This window comes from Xenopus laevis, chromosome 3L (assembly GCF_017654675.1).
Source record: "Xenopus laevis strain J_2021 chromosome 3L, Xenopus_laevis_v10.1, whole genome shotgun sequence".
NCBI lineage: Eukaryota > Metazoa > Chordata > Amphibia > Anura > Pipidae > Xenopus > Xenopus laevis.
In genome coordinates, this window is record NC_054375.1 from 154,450,221 (window position 1) to 154,473,179 (window position 22,959).

General features: G+C 37.9%; 2 protein-coding genes across 2 annotated transcripts; both read left to right on the forward strand.

Annotated features, from left to right (window-relative positions):
* Nucleotides 1-7,337: 7,337 nt before the first annotated feature.
* Nucleotides 7,338-11,749, forward strand: LOC108710408 (extracellular calcium-sensing receptor). The gene is made up of 5 exons (XM_018251544.2): nucleotides 7,338-7,604; nucleotides 8,469-9,290; nucleotides 9,387-9,614; nucleotides 10,151-10,274; nucleotides 10,717-11,749. The coding sequence occupies exons 1-5, from the start codon at nucleotides 7,338-7,340 to the stop codon at nucleotides 11,625-11,627; spliced, it is 2,352 nt and encodes a 783-aa protein (XP_018107033.1). The 3' UTR covers nucleotides 11,628-11,749.
* A 4,636-nt stretch (nucleotides 11,750-16,385) lies between these two features.
* LOC121401293 (extracellular calcium-sensing receptor-like) lies at nucleotides 16,386-22,492 on the forward strand. Its single transcript, XM_041585658.1, has 6 exons — nucleotides 16,386-16,399; nucleotides 17,699-17,990; nucleotides 18,114-18,935; nucleotides 19,021-19,248; nucleotides 21,402-21,525; nucleotides 21,864-22,492. The coding sequence occupies exons 1-6, from the start codon at nucleotides 16,386-16,388 to the stop codon at nucleotides 22,490-22,492; spliced, it is 2,109 nt and encodes a 702-aa protein (XP_041441592.1).
* The last annotated feature ends 467 nt before the right edge of the window (nucleotides 22,493-22,959 follow it).

The following is a 22,959-nucleotide window of genomic DNA, read 5'->3' on the forward strand; positions in this document are numbered from 1 at the left end:
TCTGCTATAGCTAGAAGCAACTAGTCTTTACAGTGGATGTTCTCAAGGAAAAGTCCCATACCCCACCATTGGGCTTTAGGAAGAGAAGGTTTCTATGTAACTATGATACTTAGAATAAGTGGACATTTTTACTATAAATTATATATAATTATATATTACCCATAAGTCCGGATGTCTCAGATCTCACTGAAATAATAAATATCGCTTTTGTCGCAGACCTGCAACTGAACCCCCCGTGCTTATTACTAAATAAAGTTTTTATGACAATTCAAATTGATGTATCCATTGTTTGGTGTTTAGATGACTGTTTGGTGTTTTAGGGGCCCATTTACTTAGCTCGAGTGAAGGAATAGAGGAAAAATAGTTTGAATTTCGAATGGTCGAATATGGCTACTTCGACCATTGAATGGGCTATTTCGACCTTCGACTACGACCTTCGACTTCGAATCGAACGATTCGAACTAAAAATCGTTTGACTATTCGACCATTCGATAGTCGAAGTACTGTCTATTTAAAGAATTCTTCGACCCCCTAGTTCGCCACCTAAAACCTACCGAGGCCAATGTTAGCCTATGGGGAAGGTCCCCATAGGCTTCCTAACAATTTTCTGATCGAAGGAAAATCCTTCGCTCGATGGATTAAAATCCTTTGAATCGTTCGATTCAAAGGATTTAATCTTCGATCAAACGATTATTCCTTTGATTGTAGGAATAGTGGTAAATCCTTCTACTTCGATATTCCACCGTCGAAGGATTTTACTTCGACGGACGTATATCGAGGGTTAGTTATCCCTCGATATTCGACCCTAGGTAAATGTGCCCCTAAATGTAAACTAATTTGAATACAATTTGTATCTCCAATTTTAAATGACAGAAATAAATGAAAATGTTTCATATGTTTTTTTAACTAGTTATTTAAAACTGATTTATCTCATTGGACCACATTTCCAAAACCCTCTTTGCCATACATTTGAATATTCATTGTTTATTTGCAACACTGTACATGGGGTGTTTCATATTTTGGTTCCTGAGCCACAGATTAAAGGGATTCTGTTAAAGAGAAAAATATATCAGTTAATAGTGCTCTTCCCAAAATCCTGTATTGGAATCTGTTTTCCAAAAAAAAAAAAACAGATTTTTTTTTATATTTAATTTTGAAATCTGACATGGGGTTAGTTTTCCAAGGGCCCTCAGCCATGTGATAGAACAATGGGAAGGTATCTAGATAGCATTTAGCTGCCATAATCCTTCACTTTGATATATAACGTATGCCAAGCATCTCAATAGTCACGCTATATTCATCAAGGGAACTATAACTCCCAAGTGAACTATAACTCGCTTTAATGAGCTCATGGACAAACTTTTGTGTTGGAAGCATAAGGTGGCCACTCTGCAGGTCTAGCATTGATCATACATAGGGGACGATTCACTAACTTCGAGTGAAGGATTCGAAGTTAAAAAAACTTTGAATTTCGAAGTTTTTTTTGGGCTGCTTCGACCATCGAATGTTCTACTTTGACCTTCGACTACGACTACGACTTCGAATCGAAGGATTCAAACTAAAAATCGTTCGACTATTCGACCATTCGATAATCGAAGTACTGTCTCTTTAAAAAAAACTTCGACCCCCTAGTTTGCCATCTAAAAGCTACCAAACTCAATGTTAGCCTATGGGGAAGGTCCCCATAGGCTTGGCTAACTTTTTTTGATCGAAGGATATTCCTTCGATCGTTGGATTAAAATCCTTCGAATCGTTCGATTCGAAGGATTTTATCGTTCGATCGAAGGAATAATCCTTCGATCATTCGATCGTACTATTTGCGCTAAATCCTTAGACTTCGATATTTGAAGTCGAAGGATTTTAATTCCTAGTCAAATATCGAGGGTTAATTAACCCTCGATATTCGACCCTTTGTGAATCGGCCCCATAGTGTTTTTACATTATAATGTATTAATAAATATGGTTTTAAAAATGAATTGAGGTTGTATTTGCATAATCTAGTGCACCATAGACCACCATAGTAAATTTAAAAGGAAATGAAAAAATCCTGAAGGTTGTCAATTTATTGAACTGAATGCCGCTAGTTGGCTCTTTGGTTTCTTTCTTTCTTTAAATGGAAGGGGCCAATTCATTAAATTCGAGTGAAGGATTCGAAGAAAAAAAAACTTTGAATTTCGAAGTTTTTTTTGGCTACTTCGACCATCGAATGGGCTACTTTTGACCTTCGACTACGACTTCGAATGATTCGAACTAAAAATCGTTCGAATATTCGACCATTCGATAGTCGAAGTACTGTCTCTTTAAGAAAAAACTTTGACCCCCCTAGTTCGCCACCTAAAAGATACCGAACCCAATGTCAGCCTATGGGGAAGGTCCCCATAGGCTTGGCTAAGTTTTTTTGGTCGAAGGATAATCCTTCGATCGTTGGATTGAAATCCTTTGAATCGTTTGATTCGAAGAATTTAATCGTTTGATTGAAGAGAAGGTTTCTATGTAACTATGATACTTAGAATAAGTGGACATTTTTACTATAAATTATATATAATTATATATTACCCATAAGTCCTGATGTCTCAGATCTCACTGAAATAATAAATATCGCTTTTGTCGCAGACCTGCAACTGAACCCCCCGTGCTTATTTCTAAATAAAGTTTTTATGACAATTCAAATTGATGTATCCATTGTTTGGTGTTTAGATGACTGTTTGGTGTTTTAGGGGCCCATTTACTTAGCTCGAGTGAAGGAATAGAGGAAAAATAGTTTGAATTTCGAATGGTCGAATATGGCTACTTCGACCATTGAATGGGCTACTTCGACCTTCGACTACGACCTTCGACTTCGAATCGAACGATTCGAACTAAAAATCGTTCGACTATTCGACCATTCGATAGTTGAAGTACTGTCTATTTAAAGAATTCTTCGACCCCCTAGTTCGCCACCTAAAACCTACCGAGGCCAAAGTTAGCCTATGGGGAAGGTCCCCATAGGCTTCCTAACAATTTTCTAATCGAAGGAAAATCCTTTGATCGATGGATTAAAATCCTTGATTATTCCTTCGATCGTACGATCGCAGTATTTGCGCAAAATCCTTCGACTTCGAATATCGAGGGTTAATTAACCCTCGATATTCGACCCTTGATGAATTTGCCCCTAAGTGTTGTTTAAAAGCCAACAGAGCACCATCCCATTCTAAATTTGTTTATGGATGGGGTAATTGTTCACATTAGATAAGAGGTGCAGTGCCTTCCTCTATAACTAGATAACAGCTCAATGACACCTGCATTTCTAAAAATGCTCCCATACCCACCTAGTGGTATACATGAGAACAGCACTCAATAGTGAAAATCCAAGTCTGATTAATCCAAGTTGTGACTCCTCCAGTTAAATTTAGTAGCACAAACAATATCTGAAAGCAGTTCCATTGTGAAGTGTTGACTCTTTCTGGACGCACATGACCAGACACAATGACCTGACATGGCTGCCTACACATCAATATTGCAACTAATAAAATAAATGTATTGATTAAAGAAAAAATGGTACAATGAATTAATAATAGTTTTTATTTCTAATTGACACTGTTTACACTGCAAATAATTCACTACATCAACATTTTATTCTTCAACCAACAAGTGTTTTTTTTTCTTAGTTGTAAGATTGGTGTGAAGGCACCATCTCAGATCATTTTGCCTGGTCATGTGCTTTTAGAAAGAGCCAGCATTCACAATGGAATTTATTTGAGACAAGCTAGTGTTTCTCGTACTCTGTGTAACTGAAGGAGTAGAAGTTGAACTTGGATTTTTAATATTAAGTGCTATTCTCATATACACCAGGGAGCTGTTATCTTGTGTTGTGAAGTTATCTGGTTACCCCCATTGTTCTGTTCCTAGGCTGCTGATGGGCTGCTTGGGTAAAAAGAGAGGGGGATGATGTCACTCCAACTTGCAGTGCAGAACTAAACAGTGAATAAAATTTATCAAATCACAAGTCACTTGACTGGGGGCACCTGGGAAACTAACAACATGTCTATCCCCATATTAGATTTCAAAATGGAATATAAAAAAAATCAGTTTGCTCTTTTGAAAAACAAATTTCAGTGCACAATTCTGAAGCACTATTAACTGACATATTTTGAAAAAAACATTTTCCTGTGACAGTAATTCCAGTATTAAAAGTTTATAACCTGAAAGCAGACTTGACTTTTGCTTCATTGCTTTAAAATATAATATTTTCTAAATACTTTCTGAATCAGTCTCATTGTTGAGTCTTGGGTAGAATAAGTATGTAGCACCTGTGCACACTATTCAGGAGGGATTTTGGCCTGTTCTTCTGGGCTGTCAGGACTGCCAGAAGTACCCGACGGCGCTGTTTACATTCTCGGCTGTCAGTGAAGATCCAAGATGGCGGCGCCCATGCTGAACACATGGCTGCAGCGTTGCTGCATGATGATGTCATCACTGGTGCCGGGATCTCATCATAAAAGGGCGCCCAAAACACTGTGACGGCGCCCAAGAATAGGATTCAAACCACTATTGATCCTGGGTTCCTGTCCTGCTTGCTCCCAGCCTTGATTCCTGCTCCCAGCCTTGATTCCTGCTCCCAGCCTTGATTCCTGCTCCCAGCCTTGATTCCTGCTCCCAGACTTGATTCCTGCTCCCAGACTTGATTCCTGCTCCCTGTGATTCTTGTTACCTGCCTGTGTTATTGAACTTTGCCTGGACTTTGGACTTTTGCATCCTTACACTGCCTGCCCTCGTTAACTCCTGCCTGTGACCACTACTACTGATTCTGCTTAACCCTTCGGATACCGCGACCTTGCTTCCACTAGAGGGCTTCCTCCTTGATCCTGACTACCTCCCTGGAGGGAGCTCCCGGCTCCCTGACATGGGCAGATTTTCTCATGGTTGTCCAAGTTACTCAGATTGCTTAGCTGACCTCTGTGCACATTAAAGGGGTGATTCACCTTTAAGATAACTTTTAGTATATAGAATATTAGTTACAGAATGGCTTATTCTATGCCACTTTTCAACTGGTCTTTACTTTTTCTTGTATAGATTTTGAATTATTTGCCTTCTTCGTCTGACTTGTTCCAGCTTTCAGATGGGGTCACTGACCCTATCTAAAACAATTCTCTGTATGTAATGTTTTTGCTACTTTTTATTACTCATCTTTTGATTCAGGGCTTCTCCCATTCATATTCCAGTCTACTATTCAAATAAATGCATGGTTGCTCGTGTAAATAAAATAAAAGTTCAATTGAAGATGATTTATTCCACCCTACATTAAAATTAAAATATTCTTTCTGAGTTTGATATAATCAATAAAAAAGAAACAAGGTTCATGACACCAAACATTTTATTCCAACTTCAAGTTGTTGCAAGTGGCACACTCAATGACAATTTAACACCAAGTCACCTTAGTCACCTTTTTAATAGACTGGTTAACAAATCTATAGCAACAGTTTCATATTGAGAGCCTGATCTTAATTTACTAAGTGCAGAGCAGGGTGCAAAGTCCAATCAAGGAACAATCTACCTAATATGTTGTAGTTTGCATGCTGCACTTCTGTTAATGTCCACATGTCTTTGCTCTTCAAAATGGAGCTCAGGGATCTGCATTCTTTCCATGAATACAGCTTCAGATAAACAAAGTGTTTAGAGGGAGTATAGTGTCTTCGTCCATGTTTTTTTTTTTTGTGATGCTACCTCTGCATTTCTCTTTGGCTTGGGAGATCCCAAAAGAATTAGTTGAGATTCCCTGAGATCTTCAATTAATTAGCGAGCATAATGATTGATTTCTCATGGGCCTGCAGGCAGCACAAGCTATATAAAAACAGAGCAATCAGTGAGTAAAAATGATTCACAGGTCGTCTCTGTATATGTGGCAATGGCACTTTGAGAGAGACAAACCTGAGAGATGATTTTTTGTACAAGGCTATTGCGTCTCAGAGACAGGCGGCTTATCCTGAACATAGCATGCTTTGTGTCCACCTTGGCTCTAGAAATGTATTGTTGTCTGGACTCTAAAACAGGTTGTAACCTGCCCAGTCAAAGCATTAATGGCTTCATAACCAACCCAGGGAACATTGTAATAAGAGGAACCTTTCCAATACACTTGGACAGACTTCACCATCACTTTGATTTCACTAGTAAACCCAGAGAAGTCCAGTGTCAGAGGTAAGCAATACTATGTTCTAGGAGAGGGCAATAAGAGAAGGGAAGATTTGAAGGGAATAGGGTCTAGACTTTGCATGAGTTGTTCAACAGTAGGCAACTGTTGAATATCAATCCATAGCCAAGGAATTAGTGGAGAGAGGAGGCAGGGGTTTAACTTCCACCCCACACACACAATTTTGACCCTATATTTTTCTCCCATCATGGGTCACCCATGGTCTACTTCATTGGTAGTTTCACCATTGGGAAGAGGGTTTGGAGTATTAAGAGACTAACAATTTGCTAAAAACCCTTATGATGCTATTGAAACCTTACTGAGCAAGGGAGGATGGTTGGATGATTGAAGGGGATTTTAATCTATACATGAGAGTGAGGGAGCCGTGAGAAATACTTTAGAAGATACATTAGATAAGAACCTGGGCACCTAGGGGCAATAGGAGTGGAGAAGTGGATGAAGTTGGAACTTATAATAAGGAGCACTAACAGTCATATATTTACCATTCACTAATGCAAGAATTGTGACTGCTTCAATAGGCAATTCTTGAAACACAGCTGGATGAGGCACATGATGGTTTATAGTAAGGGAACAGGCAAGTTAATTGTAGGCAAATAAAGAGGAAAAGGCCAAGATCCTGTTGCAAACAGAAAAGTTGGTGAGTTTGTGGAAAGCTTTGATTTTGGGTGTTTTAATCATCTAGGTACTGACTAAAGTAACAGTGCTACCATCATGGTAAATTGTATAAAGTTTATAAATGTACTGCATGACATTTTAATGCCACATATTGTTGAGGACTCCACAAATATTATTCTGCATTGGATCCATTGAACCAGAGCCCATCATAATTGTGCAAGAAAAAGCTTAGGTTAAAAACCACAATATTATTATCTAATTTTATGTATTGTACAAGAAACAAACATACATTGACTCAATCATAACAGGAAACCATAGTAACATCATTACAACAAATAATAGACTGGCACCATATTTACTTAGCTAAAAACAGAAGAAACATGTATTCTTTAAAATGATATGAAACCATTGCTGAAGATTATTAACCACCGTAAAAATGTGCAGATTGTTTTTTCTTAGTTATTTTGGTTAACAATAATGATGTACTCTCCTTCTCTGCTCCCCTGCCAGGTTTGCTCCAGAGTATTACCAGAGCATGCATGCACTAATATTTGCTGTACAAGAGATTAACCAAGATCCAGAACTCCTTCCCAACACTACACTGGGCTACCAGATTTTTGACACTTGTATTGCTTTACGCCGAGCAGCAGAAGGAGCACTCTGGATGTTGTCAGGTGAACAATACATTACACCAAATTATTGCTGTGTCAATGGGGCACCACTTGCTGGTATCATTGGGGACTCAGGATCCACAAGATCTATTCTTATGGCTCAGATCTTGGGACTGAAACAATATCCACTGGTAAGACAAATATGGGCCAGTGTTCCTTTCTTTATTACTTTAAAAGGGCATTTTTATACGTCTCAGTATTCCCAAACATATTTAATCTTCTGATACTGTATACCAGTGATCTCCAACCAGTGGCTTGTGAGAAACACATTGCTCACTAACCCCTTGGTTATTATTTTTGATACGTTCCCAGTGACCTCAAAGCAGGTGCTTATTTTTGAATTCCAGGCTTGGAGGCAGTTTTGGTTGTATAAAACCAGATGAACTGCCCAACAGAGCCTCCTTTATTCTACCTCTCCACATAGGGCTACCAAACTACAGTCCTTATTTGGCACCACAGGAACATTTTTCATGCTTGTGTTGCTCCTCAACTCTTTTTACAATTGAGTGGGGCTCATGGTTAAAAAAGGTTGGGGACCTCTGTTGTATTCTCTATATTACACATATTTCAGGAGTCCTTATTGCTTATTGTGGCCCACTTTTTACTACTTCTAATCTCATTAATATTGCCTTAACCATGGCAATACCATGCACACAATGCCCTGAAGAACTATTTGTCAATCAACAGACCATAACTATTTTTTCCTGGAAAACTAGATGAAAGTGCATTTCTGGTCTAATAACTTTAGACTAAAGGTCAAGTTGATGCGTCACCCTCCAAAGAAGATGCCTGTACCATGCCAAGGTATCAGGTTAAGCTTCCAGCAATCATGTCAGAAGAATCATCCATCATGGTGTGAAGAATAATTTGATTTTGAGCAAATTGTTTTGTGCTCAGGTTTAAAATAAGTTTTTTAAATAAGTTTTCTCCTGTTATTTTCAAATAAATGTGTTGCTGATTGTATTATATTTGCCTCTTTTATTTTCTCCTTACAGATCAGTTATTTTGCAAGCAACCCTCTTCTTGGTGATCGGAACATGTTTCCCTCTTTTTTCCGCACCATACCAAGTGATGAGTTTCAAATGAGAGGCTTGGCACATCTCGTATCTTTTTTCGGTTGGTCTTGGGTTGGTCTGTTGGCCAGTGATGATGACTATGGTCAATATGGAATCCAGATGGCCAAACAGGAGATTATAAATTCTGGAGCTTGCATTGCTTTTACTCAAAATATTTTGACGGGTCAGCCAAACAGGAATGCTCCACATATTGTCCAAGTCATTAAAGAATCAACTGCAAAAGTTGTCATCGTAATTGCATCTGATTCTGACTTTCTTATTGTGATGGAAGAACTGTTGAGGCAAAATGTGACTGGAAAAATCTGGGTAGGCAGTGAAGCTTGGGTGACTTCTTCTCTACTCTCTGATAAACAATTCCTTGATGTTTTGGCAGGTACCATTGGTTTTGCCATCCATGGTGGGAAAATGCCAAATTTTAATAATTATCTCAACAATCTCCAACCATCAAAATATCTTTATGATTCCTTCATGAAGGAACTCTGGGAGAAAATGTTTTCATGTACGTGGAACAGTCAGGAGAGCAGAGATATACTGATGGCCAATACCACAATCCAAGCATGTACTGGCAACGAGACACACAAGGACATTCTAACTGAAGACATTTACAGGGTGTCTCTAAATGTATATGTTGCTGTGTATGCAATTGCATGGGCACTGCAAAGTTTTCTTCATTGTATACCTGGAAAAGGACCATTCCAACATGGAGCCTGTGCCAATATTTCCTCATTTCACCCTTGGCAAGTAAGTGGGTATTTATATTAAAATATAAACTCATTGAAAATCACTTTACTGTAAAAATTGAAAACAATTTACTCTCTTTGTTTGTTTATTTTGCAGCTACTCGGTTATATTAAAAATGTCCATTTTCAGACCAAAGATGGAAGGCACATCTTTTTTGATGCAAATGGAAATCCTCCAGCTCTTTATGACATTGTAAACTGGCATGTGAGTGCAAAGGGCACCTTGGAGCAAGTTGTAGTTGGAAGCTATGACTTAAATGCTGCAGATGGGAAGATACTGAAAGTAGACAGATCTGCTATAACATGGTCTAATAATATTACTCAGGTAAGGCAAGAAATATGTGCATCTAATTGCTATGGTAAAAATTAACAATCAATAAAGAGGAATAACCTGTACTATTAAGCAATACACATTCAAGGTCCTTTCTGCTACTGGTTATTTGCTACCAGTTTGATTTCAGTTGAGAGAACTGAAAATTAATATTGTATCACAGAATGGCCTGTATGGACAAGAGAGAAGATCACCAGTAGTGAGCAGGACCTCTCCAGTTGTCCTATAGTTTTACTCTTTGTATTGTTGAGAGATATACAATACCAAGATCCTTTCACGTTATCTTCACACACTTACCATCTTTAGCTTTATCTTCTGTTTCATCCTGTATCTCAAAATCTCAGGCAAGGTCCCTGGAACATCAAATCCACAAAATAGTTAACATATTAAGGGACATCGTTTCTCAGCTGCCCTCACTCACAATGTATATATATATATATATATATATATATATATATATATATATATATATATATATATATAACTGACACATATTATCTTCAATAAGTTAGTTGTTTTTTTTTCCCAAGGTTCCTATTTCCAAGTGCAGCCCAAATTGTACACCTGGATTTAGGAAGGTTATAGTACCTGGAAAACCTCATTGCTGCTATGAGTGTACTCCATGTCCTCAAGGACAGATTTCAAACCAAACAGGCAAGTAAAAGAAAATTTGAATTCTTAAGTTATTAAGGCACCTAATATACAGGGCCTTATCCAAAACTATTCTCTATAGCTACACAACATGCTGCAAGCCAGGGAGATGTAAAAGGAACATGTTTATTAGATATATGGTAAATAAAAAGGAAGATGTTGCAATAGTCTAACAAAGGCAACAAAAATATTTTTCAATAAAAAATTCATAGAAATTCATAGATCATCTTTCTTCACAAAGCTTTTAAAATGCTTGATCTTGCATATCTTCTATACATTGGGACCATCTATGCACAAATCAATGTGATGGACTGGGAACAAGTAGAACAAAAAAAGAAAAGAATTACATTAGTAACACTATAGACAGAGGACAGAGGGACATATGTTGTTTTTGAAAATCTATCTTGTGTATAAAAAAATAAGGTGTTGTATTATTGTTCTGTAGATTCTTTAGAATGTCATCCATGCTCCTGGGACCATTGGCCCAATCTACAACAGGACAGATGCTTGCCAAGAACAACAGAATTTCTTGCCTATGAAGAACCTTTGGGTTATAGCTTATCAGCTGCATCCATCCTTTCCTCCCTGATTCCACTAGTTATGTTTGGAATTTTTTTTCACTATAAGAAAACACCAATTGTCCGAGCCAACAACTATTTTCTAAGCTGTCTTCTCCTGTTTTCCCTTTTTCTCTGTTTCCTTTGCTCTTTAGGGTTCATTGGTTACCCACAACCTGAAAAGTGTCTTCTGCGCCAGGTGGCATTTGGGATGGTTTTTGCTCTTTGTATCTCCTGTGTTCTGGCCAAAACCATCACTGTTATTATTGCCTTTAATGCAACTAAGCCAGGCAGCAGTCTGAAAAAATGGATAGGGGTAAAGCTGTCTTTGTGTGTCATTGTGTTTTGTGTCTCTATTCAATTGTTTGTTTGTGTGATGTGGTTGACCTTCTCTCCACCATTTTCTGAATTTGACACTGAAACAAAACCTGGAATTGTCATTGTTTATTGCAATGAAGGGTCTGCCATTGCTTTCTGGTGCATGCTGGGATATCTTGGACTCTTGGCCATCATCAGTTTCATTGTTGCCTTCTTGGCCAGACGTCTCCCTGATAGTTTCAATGAAGCCAAATTTATCACATTCAGTATGTTGGCTTTCCTCAGTGTCTGGGTGTCCTTTATCCCAGCCTATCTCAGTGCACGGGGCATGTATACTGTGGCAATGGAGGTCTTTGCCATTCTGTCTTCCAGTTGGGCTTTGGTGGTCTGTATCTTTGTGCCAGAATGTTTTATTATATTGTTCAGAACCAATATGAACTCCAGAGAACATCTCATGGGCAAAGGGAGAGGCCAAAGATAATTGTGAGCTCCTGTGAGCAGGGTAATCTGATCCTATTTGTATTGTGCAACCCCTGTTAAGTTATTGTAAGAACCCTGTTTGTTATAAATGAATGTAAAGATCTACATAATATTCTTGTGATATATAAATAAAAAATAATAAAAGTAAAAACTGGGTGTTCAAATAGACAAAAAGCTAAAAGATCTTTGTTTTCATGAACTTTATTTCTTGTAACTTTAGAGTGTGAGCTTTTTCAGGAACCTTTTCCTCATGTACCATCCTACTTTATTTTCCCAATTTGTATTTATATAATGGAATATTAAGGAATGAACGTGTAACTCGTGTCTCTTTGCTTTGTATTTGAGATTTTCTGAAGGTATAACTGCTTGCAATTTATTAAAAATAATACTTATTTCCTACAAAAGGCTATAGTGTGTTATGAGCACCGGTCGGCGCGTGACGGCGAAGGCAAGATGGTGGCGCCCATACAGCACACGTGGGTGTGGCAATGCTGGCGTGATGATGTCACTATTGGCGCCAAGATATGTAATAAAAGAGCGCCCAGAACACTGAAACCCTGCCCAATTATAGGTTCCATTTGCTGTGAGTACCTGGGTGTTATATATTCCTGATTCCTTGAACTTGACCTTGCCTGAATTTTGACCCTGTTTTGTATGCTGCCTGCTTTTTGATATCTGCCTGGACTTTGGATTACGCTTTATTCTTGAACCTTGCCTGTACTGTGTATTTGGACTTTGACCTAAAGCTTCCTCCTTGGTTCGGACTCCTCCCGCTGGGAGCTGCTAGGCCCCCTCACATTGTGGTATTAACTTACAGTAAATAAAAAAGGAGTATTGCATAGTGTTCAGTGGTGGGCCAAAAACAGATGGTGTAAAAAAAAATGGTGGATCGGTGGTTAGCTCTGCTGCCTTGTGGCTCTCACCCAAGGACCCCAAGTTCATCCATCTGTCACATGCGCAAGCCGCAGCGTAATTCAGATATTTAGGGCCATGGGCAATAACACGCTGCCCTACGTAGGTTCTGGTGCTTAGTTTCTGGGTGTGATTTGGAACTGATTTTCATGTGTGACCTCTTGCCTGCTTCTAACTCTGATATTTGCTGCCTGCCCTGACCTTTTTGCCTGTCCCTGACTACGATTATGGTCAGTAAATACTGTAGTCCCATTTAATAGCCAAAAGCTTCTGAATTTCGACCTGGGAAAGTTCTTTCTCAACAGCATCCTGTAAATGGCAGGGTTCATCCTTGCGCCTTTTTCTCTAAAAAAAATTCTCCATATGAATTGAATTATGATATTGGTAACAGGGAGTTATTTGCTATTAAATTGGCTTTTGAGGAATGGAGAAACCTTCTGGAAGGGGCTAAACATGTAATTACAGGATTTACTGACCATAATCATAGTCAGGGAAAAAGGTCAGGACAGGCAACAAATATCAGAAGTCGACAAGAGGTCACACATGGAAATCAGATCCACATCACACCCAGGGACTAGGCAAACAGAACCTATGTTGGGCAGATGATGTCATCAGTGGACGCACACACTTGGGTCCTGTGGGTGTCCCCGCTGCCTTCCCAACAGATGCTTGGGTTTTTAGTTCGGTGACAAAATGAGTACTATCTCCAAGGTGTTTGTGCACATTCTCCTTGTCTGTGTCTCAGTTTCCTTCCACACTCCAAAAACGCTTTTTAATTGGCTTCTTATGAAAGTGACTCCAGTGTGTTGTGTGTTAGAGCTTGATGTGAATGATGATCTCTGTAAAGAAATTGCAGATTTGAGACCCCTGGCTTGGATGGATTCCGCTCTCAAATTAATCTTGGTCACTATTACCCTGGACATGAGGGCAGAGCCACCTGCTTGGCTGTAAGAACAGTTCTTTATTTTCTGTACTGTGGAGCAATATCTCTATGCTCTCCCACCGCTAACTTCCTTTTTAAAGTCTATAAAAACTCTGTGATTCCTTTGATCAAGGTTCTAACTCTTTGTGAGTTCACAATCTACAGCACTTGTGTCAAATAAACATTGTCTTTTACCTCAAGTGGTCTCCAGTTCCTGAAACTCCATGACATTTCCTTTACATCAGTGATCCCCAACCAGTAGCTCGTGAGTAACATGTTGCTCCCCAACCCCTTGGATGTTGCTCTCAGTGGTCTCAAAGCAGGTGCTTATTTTTGAATTCCAGGCTTGGAGGCAAGTTTTGGTTGCATAAAAACCAGATGTACTGCCAAACAGAACCTCCTGTAGGCTGTCAGTCCACATAGGGGCTACCAATAGCCAATCACATCCCTTATTTGGCACCACCCAGGAACATTTTTCATGCTTGTGTTGCTCCCCAACTCTTTTTACATCTGAATGTTGCTCATGGGTGAAAAGGGTTGGGGATCCCTGCTTTACATGATCTGTAGTATTTAGCGGACATAGTATGTACAGTAATTGTTCGTTATGATTTCTTTATTTTGAAAGTTTTATTTTCCCTACATTTTAACATACTCAAATCTGAATGAAGTCACATTGGTTTGTCCTTATGTGAATAAATAGAGCACAGTAACAGTTTTTGGTCAGTTTATCTACTAGGAGTGATGTAGGGATACATTTTATTTAGACTCCCTAGACTAGAAATTAAATGATGTGATATTATTTACATTTCTTAGACTATCCATTAAATTATGTGATTTTATTTGTACTTATGGATTTAGCCGTGCTTTATTTATGTAATTGCTCCTGCACATTTAAGTGTCCTAGCAATGTATAAAGTTGGCACAAAAAGGCATCTCAATGTATACTACAATGGCTGTGGTAGTGCCTATGTGTAACACAGAACTTCTCATTAGAATTAATCAGCAGGCTAATGTGCCATAGAATTAGTTGGTTACTTCTATCTACAGAATGGATTCTGTGCACTCTGACTATAGATATGTGCAGCAGTCCTGACTTAAAACTGGATTGCAGCCATTGTCAGACTGGGGTACCTGGAGTCCACCAGAGAATTTGATCTGAAGGGCCCCTGGAATGAAATATTACTCACAAAGCCCATAATGGAGACATGCCAAAAAAGAAGGAATCATAGAATGCCTTTTACTTCATACCAACAAATGACAAGCCATAATAAATATGGTATTTATTTCCCTGATAATGTCAGGGACATCTCCTATTGACTTATTTATGACCTTGACAGGTTTGAGATGGCGGATTTTCAGATTCAGACTTTTTGCAGCTTCAGGGTATAATAAATCTCTAAAAAAAAATTTCCTCTAAAAAATGTCCCTCTAAAAATTAAAGTTTTTGCCCAAAAACCTTGACCAGGAAAAAACTTCAGGCAGCACATAATTCTTCTTTATTGTACAGTACACATATCATTTGGTTCTTTAATACCAGAATACAGAATACTACCAGACTGTACAGGCCTTAATATTTGCTGTAGAGAAGATAAATGCAGATTCTGAACTTCACATTGGGCTTCAAAATTATTGACAAATGCACTTCATTAAGACAAGCAGTAGAGTGGGCCCTATTTGGCTGGAGATCAATAAATAAACTCATATTATCATTGTAATAAACGGGGACCCCTTGCTAGTATTATTGGTGACACCGACACATTATATTCTTATGGCCCAGATCTTAGACTGCATAGATACCCACAGGTAATACCAAGCAAATCTCCATTTCCACATATTACACAATATGGTAGTCCATTTAAAGATGTATGTTAATTCTTAAACAAATTGCAAATCAGTCAAGCAGCCCAATTCTCAGAAAGTTCTGTGGTTTTGCAATCTTTTTGGCAAAAGAATCCCCTCATAACTAGCTACTAGCTGAGTAGAGTAACGGCACCACTCATTTTACTATAGTCTTACACCTACAAATGCAATGTCTGGAGGTTTGGATTATTGACCACGCAACAGTGAAAGTCCATTACCTATAGACTTTTAGGTCATGGTGTGGTCTTCATACTATAGGAGGAGATACAGAAAAGCTGTGGCCTGAGAATAGTTGCTTTATTAAAAGTATAAACTTCAAACTAAGTCAATTACACATACAACTGAGATGTTATCCAAAGCAAGGGGGCATTTGATCAATACAAAAATGAAAAAAAATTAAAATCATTGCTATTATTCATTTTTCATAGATTTAAGTAAGTTTAAATTGTGCTTTATTTCACTTCTGGGTAAATATTAGATGCCTTGCTCAGCTGAAAATATTGTTATAATAGTTTAATTAGTATGAAGGTTGGCTGTTTAACATGTGCCTTAGCCTTTTAAAGTATCCAGTGTTTTGTTTTAAATCAAAAAGCCATATAGAGACATATTTTCTTTTGGGACCAATATCAATGTTGACCTTGAGAGGCAGATTTCCCGTACTAATTCAAAGTCCCAGAATAGTTAGGATAATCATTGTTATGACGTGTGTATCCCCTTATGCCTATCAGTCTCTGAAATGTATAAAAAATATCTCACAACCACATTTAAACTACAACTGAGTAAATATCTGCAATGCAACAACAGAGCGTTACTTGCTTTATTTCAAACATGATTGCTGGTAATAGGCAAGTTTTCCAAAGAATGACTCTCTCTGCAGCATGGATATTATTATCATTAGCCATAGAAGAGGGTATGTACTCTGACACAAAATTCGGTTGCAGCCTACCCAGTGAGTCCAATACTAAGTTGCTTAGCCATTCAGGAGATATTGTTATAGGGGGAACATTTCCAGTACATTTGAGCATAATTAATAATGACCTCAATTTCAGTAGAAGACCACCGGAGATGCATTGCCAGAAGTAAGTAACCTTGTAATGTTGGTCTGTTGGGGATCTCTGCTGACCTAGAAGACCACCAAAAACTAAAAGATCAAATACTGACGTTGGACTGAATATTTCACTTTTAAGCAAACCACCCAAATTGTTCAATTTACCTTAATATATGATGGTTCCACATATGCAAAACATCTCACAAGTCATCTGTGAAGGGTGTCATCCATCCAGGTCATGGTATATCTATAGTAATACGTGAAATCAGCTGGGCTTGCTGTTTTTTCTTCTCTTGAAGACATTTCACTAGACATCAGACTGACTTTCTCAATTCAGAAATCTCAGTTTAGAATTGAGAAAGTCAGTTGAACGACTTACAAAAGTCCAGTTGACTTGACTTATTACTATAGATACATCTCACAAGTCTTTAACGACTAAGGGTCTATCTAAAAAAACATTCAAGCAGGCAATTTCTTGTATTTAATCAAATTATTTGTTTTTTTATAATTTGACTAATTACACTAATCTAATATTAAATATTACCAGATCAGGTGAAAAACTAGGAACTCTTCTAGAAAAATGTAGTTAGAAGAACTATAATGCACACAGTTCACCCTAGCTAATTGTATTTATTAGTAGTGTTCCTGATTATTCAAACAATGAACCAGATTTAATTCAGTGGTTTATCATGTGAAAACTCATGGACAAGATTCAATTAAAGGAGAAAAAAAACGTTTCTCCTAATTCAGTTCCAGTTTTTTTCCTATAGAATAGAAATAGAATTTTGTCCATAAGTTTTCACATTATAACCCCTTTTCTCACTGAATTGAATCTGGCTCAGTGTTGCAAACTTACTTGGGCATGTATTAAAATAGAAAACATTCCTATTTTGTCCTATTTGGACAATTTGTAAATACATTAAGCAATATCTTTATGTCAAAATCAAAGGGACCATATAAAGCCACACATTCGGCTCAACTGAACTCTTATTTTTACATTCTTATCTTTTTTTTTTTAGAGATAAGTTGTCCTTGTATTTGTGACTTGGCTATTGAGATACTAACTCAGTAAAAACAATATTTTCAGTGGATTTCAAGACTACGCAGCTGCCTAGCCCCATTAGTCTTATACCTCTCAAACAATTCAACATAGACATATCTACCTAGTCTAGCTGCTATTTTTGGTATTTCCATGCCAGAGCCTATTTCATTCCAGTCTTTGAACTCAAATCCACCTCCAATCCTAGACCACTTCCCTTCTTTATATACTCTCTTGGAAAAGGTAACATTTAAAAAATATATTTTTTTCTCTATTTTAATCCTCTACCAGGATTGCTACAGAATATTACCAGAGCATGCATGCCTTGATATTTGCAGTGGAGGAGATAAATGGAGATCATGAACTCCTTCCTAACATTACATTGGGTTTCCAGATTTTTGACAAATGTACTACCCTAAGGAGGTCAGCAAAAGGAGTTCTTTTGATGCTCTCAGGTGGAAAAAAAATGACCCCAAATTATCACTGTTACAGAGAGGCACCTCTTGCTGGTATTGTTGGTGATTCTGGTTCCACGCATTCCATTCTTATGGCTGAAATATTGGGACTGTACAGATATCCACAGGTAAGAGCAATATACTAAACTGAAAAAGTAGTTCTGCACTTGTTGACATAGATACATTTTCTGAAACATGCAGTATTATTTAATTGTTGCCTTTATGTTTGTCCCTATAAATACTTCTTGCAGATCAGTTATTTGTCAACCAGCCCTGTTCTAAGTGATCGGAACCGGTTTCCCTCTTTCTTCCGTACCATCCCTAGTGATGAAGTTCAAATGAGAGGTCTAGCTCAGCTGGTGTCTTATTTTGATTGGTCTTGGGTTGGCTTCTTAGCTGATGATGATGACTATGGACAATTTGGACTGCAGATGGCAAAACAGGAAATAATTCGCACTGGAGCTTGTGTTGCTTTTTCTGAGAATATCTTGATTGGTCAACCTAACAGAAATGCCCCACAGCTTGCCAAGGTTATAAGAGAGTCATCTGCAAAAGTTGTGGTTGTGATAGCTTCTGATCATAACTTTGTGATTCTTGTGGAAGAGTTATTGAAGGAGAATGTGACAGATAAAATCTGGGTTGCCAGTGAAGGTTGGGTGACATCTGCTCTACTCTCTGAAGAAAAGTTCCAAGTGGTTTTGGTGGGCACCATTGGTTTTGCCATTCATGGTGCAAAAATGCCAGAATTTACTAAATATTTCCAAAGACTTCATCCATTAAAAGATTTTCATGACCCATTCATAGAAGAATTTTGGGAGCAAACATTCTCATGTACATTACTCAATCAAAACAATTTATTTCAACTAAACAGCAATTCTACAATCCAGGCATGTACAAGAAATGAAAAGCTTGAAAGTCTGTTAACTGAAAACTATCATAGAATTCCTTTAAATGTATACACGGCTGTTTACTCAATTGCATGGGCCCTACAAGGTTTGCTTAATTGTGTTCAAAGAACTGAACCATTTCATTATGGTGGCTGCTCCAGCATCATTTCATTTCATCCTTGGCAAGTAAGAGATTCCTGCATTAGTTGGTTTGTTTTATTTAATATATACACTATATACCCACTGCAATCACATATATTTTTCATTTTAGCTTCTTTATTACATTCAGAATCTAAACGTTAAGACTAGACTTGGGAACCAAATTGTTTTTGATGACAAAGGGAACCCTCCAGCCATCTATGATATTGTAAACTGGCATGTGAGTACCAATGGCACTTTGGAACAGGTTGTTGTTGGAAGTTATGACTTGAGTGCCTCTGATGGAAATACCTTGAAAATAAACTCTCCTGATATTACTTGGATCGACAGCAAAACTCAGGTACTGTCTGTAATTTTCAAGACATAATATGATAATGATAGAGGGAACATCCTAGTGGTAATGAAAGATAAATAAATAAAGCTTGCAGGCTTTTTTGCAATTGGTTGATTCAACATCAAAGAGGGGAAGAAGTAACGTATAGAAATTCCTAGAGAACTAACGCAAAGATGAAGGATACATGCTGTATGCTATTTTTTGGGTTTTTTAGCAGCCAAGGGTGACCACATACCTTGAACAGTGAAGATCGGTGCCCCTACAGATGCCCCCACAACATTCATTGATTCACCATACATGATGGTGCAGTATTGTTAGAGTTTAGTAAGCATTTAAAAGGAGAAGTGAAAACCCATGCTCAGTATAATTTTGACCTTATAATGGGCATATGTACACTAAATGGAGTAGACAAAAAGATAACCAGGCAGACTGGGTGATAACTAGTACCAGTAGGCTAGAAAATATTTAAATACAAGGCAGATTTGAATACTATGTAGGTTCTAAAGGAGATACAGTTAAAAACAAACCATCATTTTCCAAGCAAGACCATAAGAAGGGACAGTGGCGTAACTACCAGGGGTGCAAGGGGCGCAATGGCACCTGGGCCCACACCCTCTTGGGGCCCACTGGAGCCACGATAATGGATATCATGGGTGGTTGGGCAGGGGGAGATTTTACAGTGCACACAATTCATAGGGGGGAGGGCCCGACAGGGGGGCCCAGGTGCTCATCCTATACCAGGCCTGCCGGTGAGTAGTTATGCCACTGAGAAGGGATCAATTATAGGACTTCATAAGAAAATAGCTTGACATGTGACAAGAACTGGTAATACATTTTTACTTAAACAGTGGTCCCAGTAATTAGACTAGGGTTAATGTAGCCAAGAAATATTAGGGATAGGTTTAGGTTGACTAAGCACCATGTACATGATGCAATACAATTACCTAGAAACAGAGACAGTGCATCTTTAATAGTATATTTTAAACTTTCTAACAGCAAATGAATTACTAGAATTAACACAAAAGACTTAATTACTTGATTGACTTGCTCATGTTAGAAACATAGGCAAGCTAAAGTGATCATCATGTTACTATGTAAGACGCCTTGGTGACATTGGCAACTAACTGCCTTGATGAACTTTGACTTAATCCTTATAGGTTTCTGGAAAGGATTTAAAACTTTTCAGACAGAGTACCTGGAATGTTGCAGTTGCAAAAACACAAAATTGTACATTTATTATAACTTAAGCTCATTGTTTTTAAAGAAGCAATTAGAGGGAACATTGCTCCGGGGGAGAAAAATACACCTGGTTCAGTATAGCATAGCTTGCAGGCTAACCAAGTAATCCAGACCTCCAAGAAGAGAGAACATAATACTGATTGATTCAGGAAAAAGTTCCCCTAAATACCTCCTAGTCTGACACCTGAGAAGTATCTGAGATTCCAATGTGGATAATCAGAATACAAGAAACCCAAAACAAGACAAGAATCTTGCAGGAAAAATATCTGTTTGCCAAAATATACTAGTCAGTTAACTTGCCTTTACTATACAGGGGTCTTTTTTAGGGATGCACCAAATCCAGGTTTCGGCCATTTTCAGCAGGATTCAGATAAATTTTTTTATTTACATATGCAAATAAATCCTTATTTGCATATGTAAATTAGGGGTGGGAGGGAAATCATATGACTTTTCATCACAAAACAAGGAAGTTAAAAAAATGTTCACACGTTTATCTGTCCTGTACCTAATTTACATATGCAAATTTGGATTCGTATTCGGTTCAGTATTCGACTGAATCTTTCACAAAGGATTCAACCAATTCCCAAATAGTGGAAACATATTTGTATTCCAAAATATACCAGTCAGTTAACTGGCCTTTACTATACAGCAGTCTTTACTATACATAACTGGTATATACCAGTAATAAATAAAGTATTTTTTCTGTATTCCACTTTTAAGTTTGAAAATTAAATTAATTTAAAGAATAGGAATATCTTCCTGGGGCAGTAGGCTAATGATAAGGGCAATGGAGGTTGCAACCTGATGGTTTTTTTTTCTAAAATGTAAATGTTGACCTCTTCTATAACTGTAACATTTAAATTTTGATGATTTAATTCTTCATGCCATATTTCTATATAAAACGTGTTTGATATCAATAGGTTCCTGTTTCCAAGTGCAGCCCAAGCTGTCCATCTGGATTCAGACAGATGATAGTACCTGGAAAACCATCCTGTTGCTATGAGTGTGCCCGGTGTCCCCAGGGACAGATTTCAAACCGAACAGGTACTGTAATCATTAGACTTATTTCCTTGGCTGTCACAACACAAAATTTCAATTTACTTTTGCGTTTACAGATGCTGTGGAATGTCATCAATGTTCCTGGGACATGTGGTCCAATCTACAACAGGACAGATGTTTACCAAGAACTACAGAGTTTCTTTCCTATGAAGAACCTTTGGGTTACAGCTTAGCAGCCACTGCCATATTTTCTTCCCTGTTCCTACTTATTATTTTGGCAGTTTTTATTTATTATAAAAAAACACCACTTGTTAGAGCCAACAACTATGTCCTTAGTTGCCTTCTCCTGCTCTCCCTGTTCCTATGTTTCCTTTGCTCTTTAGGGTTCATTGGTTACCCTCAACCTGAAAATTGTCTTCTGCGCCAAATGGCATTTGGGTTGGCTTTTGCCTTCTGCATCTCCTGTGTTCTGGCCAAAACTATCACAGTTATCATTGCATTTAATGCAACTAAGCCTGGAAGCAGATTAAAACAGTGGATAGGGTTGAAGGTGTCCTATTGTGTCATTGTGTTTTGTGTATTTAATCAGTTTTGTATGTGTGTTATGTGGCTGATCTTCTCTCCTCCCTTTCCTGAACTTGACACTAACACCAAACCAGGAATTATTATTGTTTACTGCAATGAAGGGTCAACCCCTGCTTTCTGGTGCATGCTGGGATACCTTGGCCTATTGGCAACCATCAGTTTCATTGTTGCCTTCTTGGCCAGACGTCTCCCTGACAGTTTTAATGAAGCCAAATTTATCACATTCAGTATGTTGGCTTTCCTCAGTGTCTGGGTGTCCTTTATCCCAGCCTATCTCAGTGCACGGGGCATGTATACTGTAGCAATGGAGGTGTTTGCCATTCTGTCTTCCACGTGGGCTGTGGTGATCTGCATCTTTATGCCAAAAATGTTTATGGTATTGTTCAGACCCCACCTGAATTCCAGAGAACATATTATAAGAAATTAAAGAGATACAAATAACAATATTAAGTACTATTCAATGGACACTAAGTTGGCTTTCTACTTGGCTTTCTACAGCTATTGCATTATTACTCATTGGTTATATACTAATTGTATCCTGAGAAATCCACTTGGAGTCCAGTGTGTAGTCTTAGAACTTAATTTTAGATGTAATTGTATTTTTGTATTTATTTATTTATTTATATTAATCATATATAAATACATATTGAGGATCATTTTGAGTGATTATTGTTGGACTGTTGGACTGTTGACCTTTTTCCCCACCCCAAATAAGAACTATATGCCTGCCTTGCAGACTTGAATACCTTAATCAGAAATCCACTTTATAAAGCAATCCATTAAACATGATATTTTAAATACACCATTTACACTTTCTAACTCACTCCTAAGCATCTTCTTTGCTCTGTTTCTCTGCACACACTGCCTAGTAAACCTTTATTATGATAGTGTCAA

Bases quoted from the DNA above. Each gene is read 5' to 3' on its own strand.
- LOC108710408 (XM_018251544.2), top strand. From the start codon at position 7,338: ATGCATGCACTAATATTTGCTGTACAAGAGATTAACCAAGATCCAGAA. The intron at 9,291-9,386 runs GTAAGTGGGTAT...TTTATTTTGCAG, and splicing joins CCTCATTTCACCCTTGGCAA to CTACTCGGTTATATTAAAAA. The intron at 10,275-10,716 runs GCAAGTAAAAGA...ATTGTTCTGTAG, and splicing joins ACAGATTTCAAACCAAACAG to ATTCTTTAGAATGTCATCCA.
- LOC121401293 (XM_041585658.1), top strand. The intron at 18,936-19,020 runs GTAAGAGATTCC...TTTTCATTTTAG, and splicing joins TTTCATTTCATCCTTGGCAA to CTTCTTTATTACATTCAGAA. The intron at 19,249-21,401 runs GTACTGTCTGTA...TGATATCAATAG, and splicing joins GGATCGACAGCAAAACTCAG to GTTCCTGTTTCCAAGTGCAG.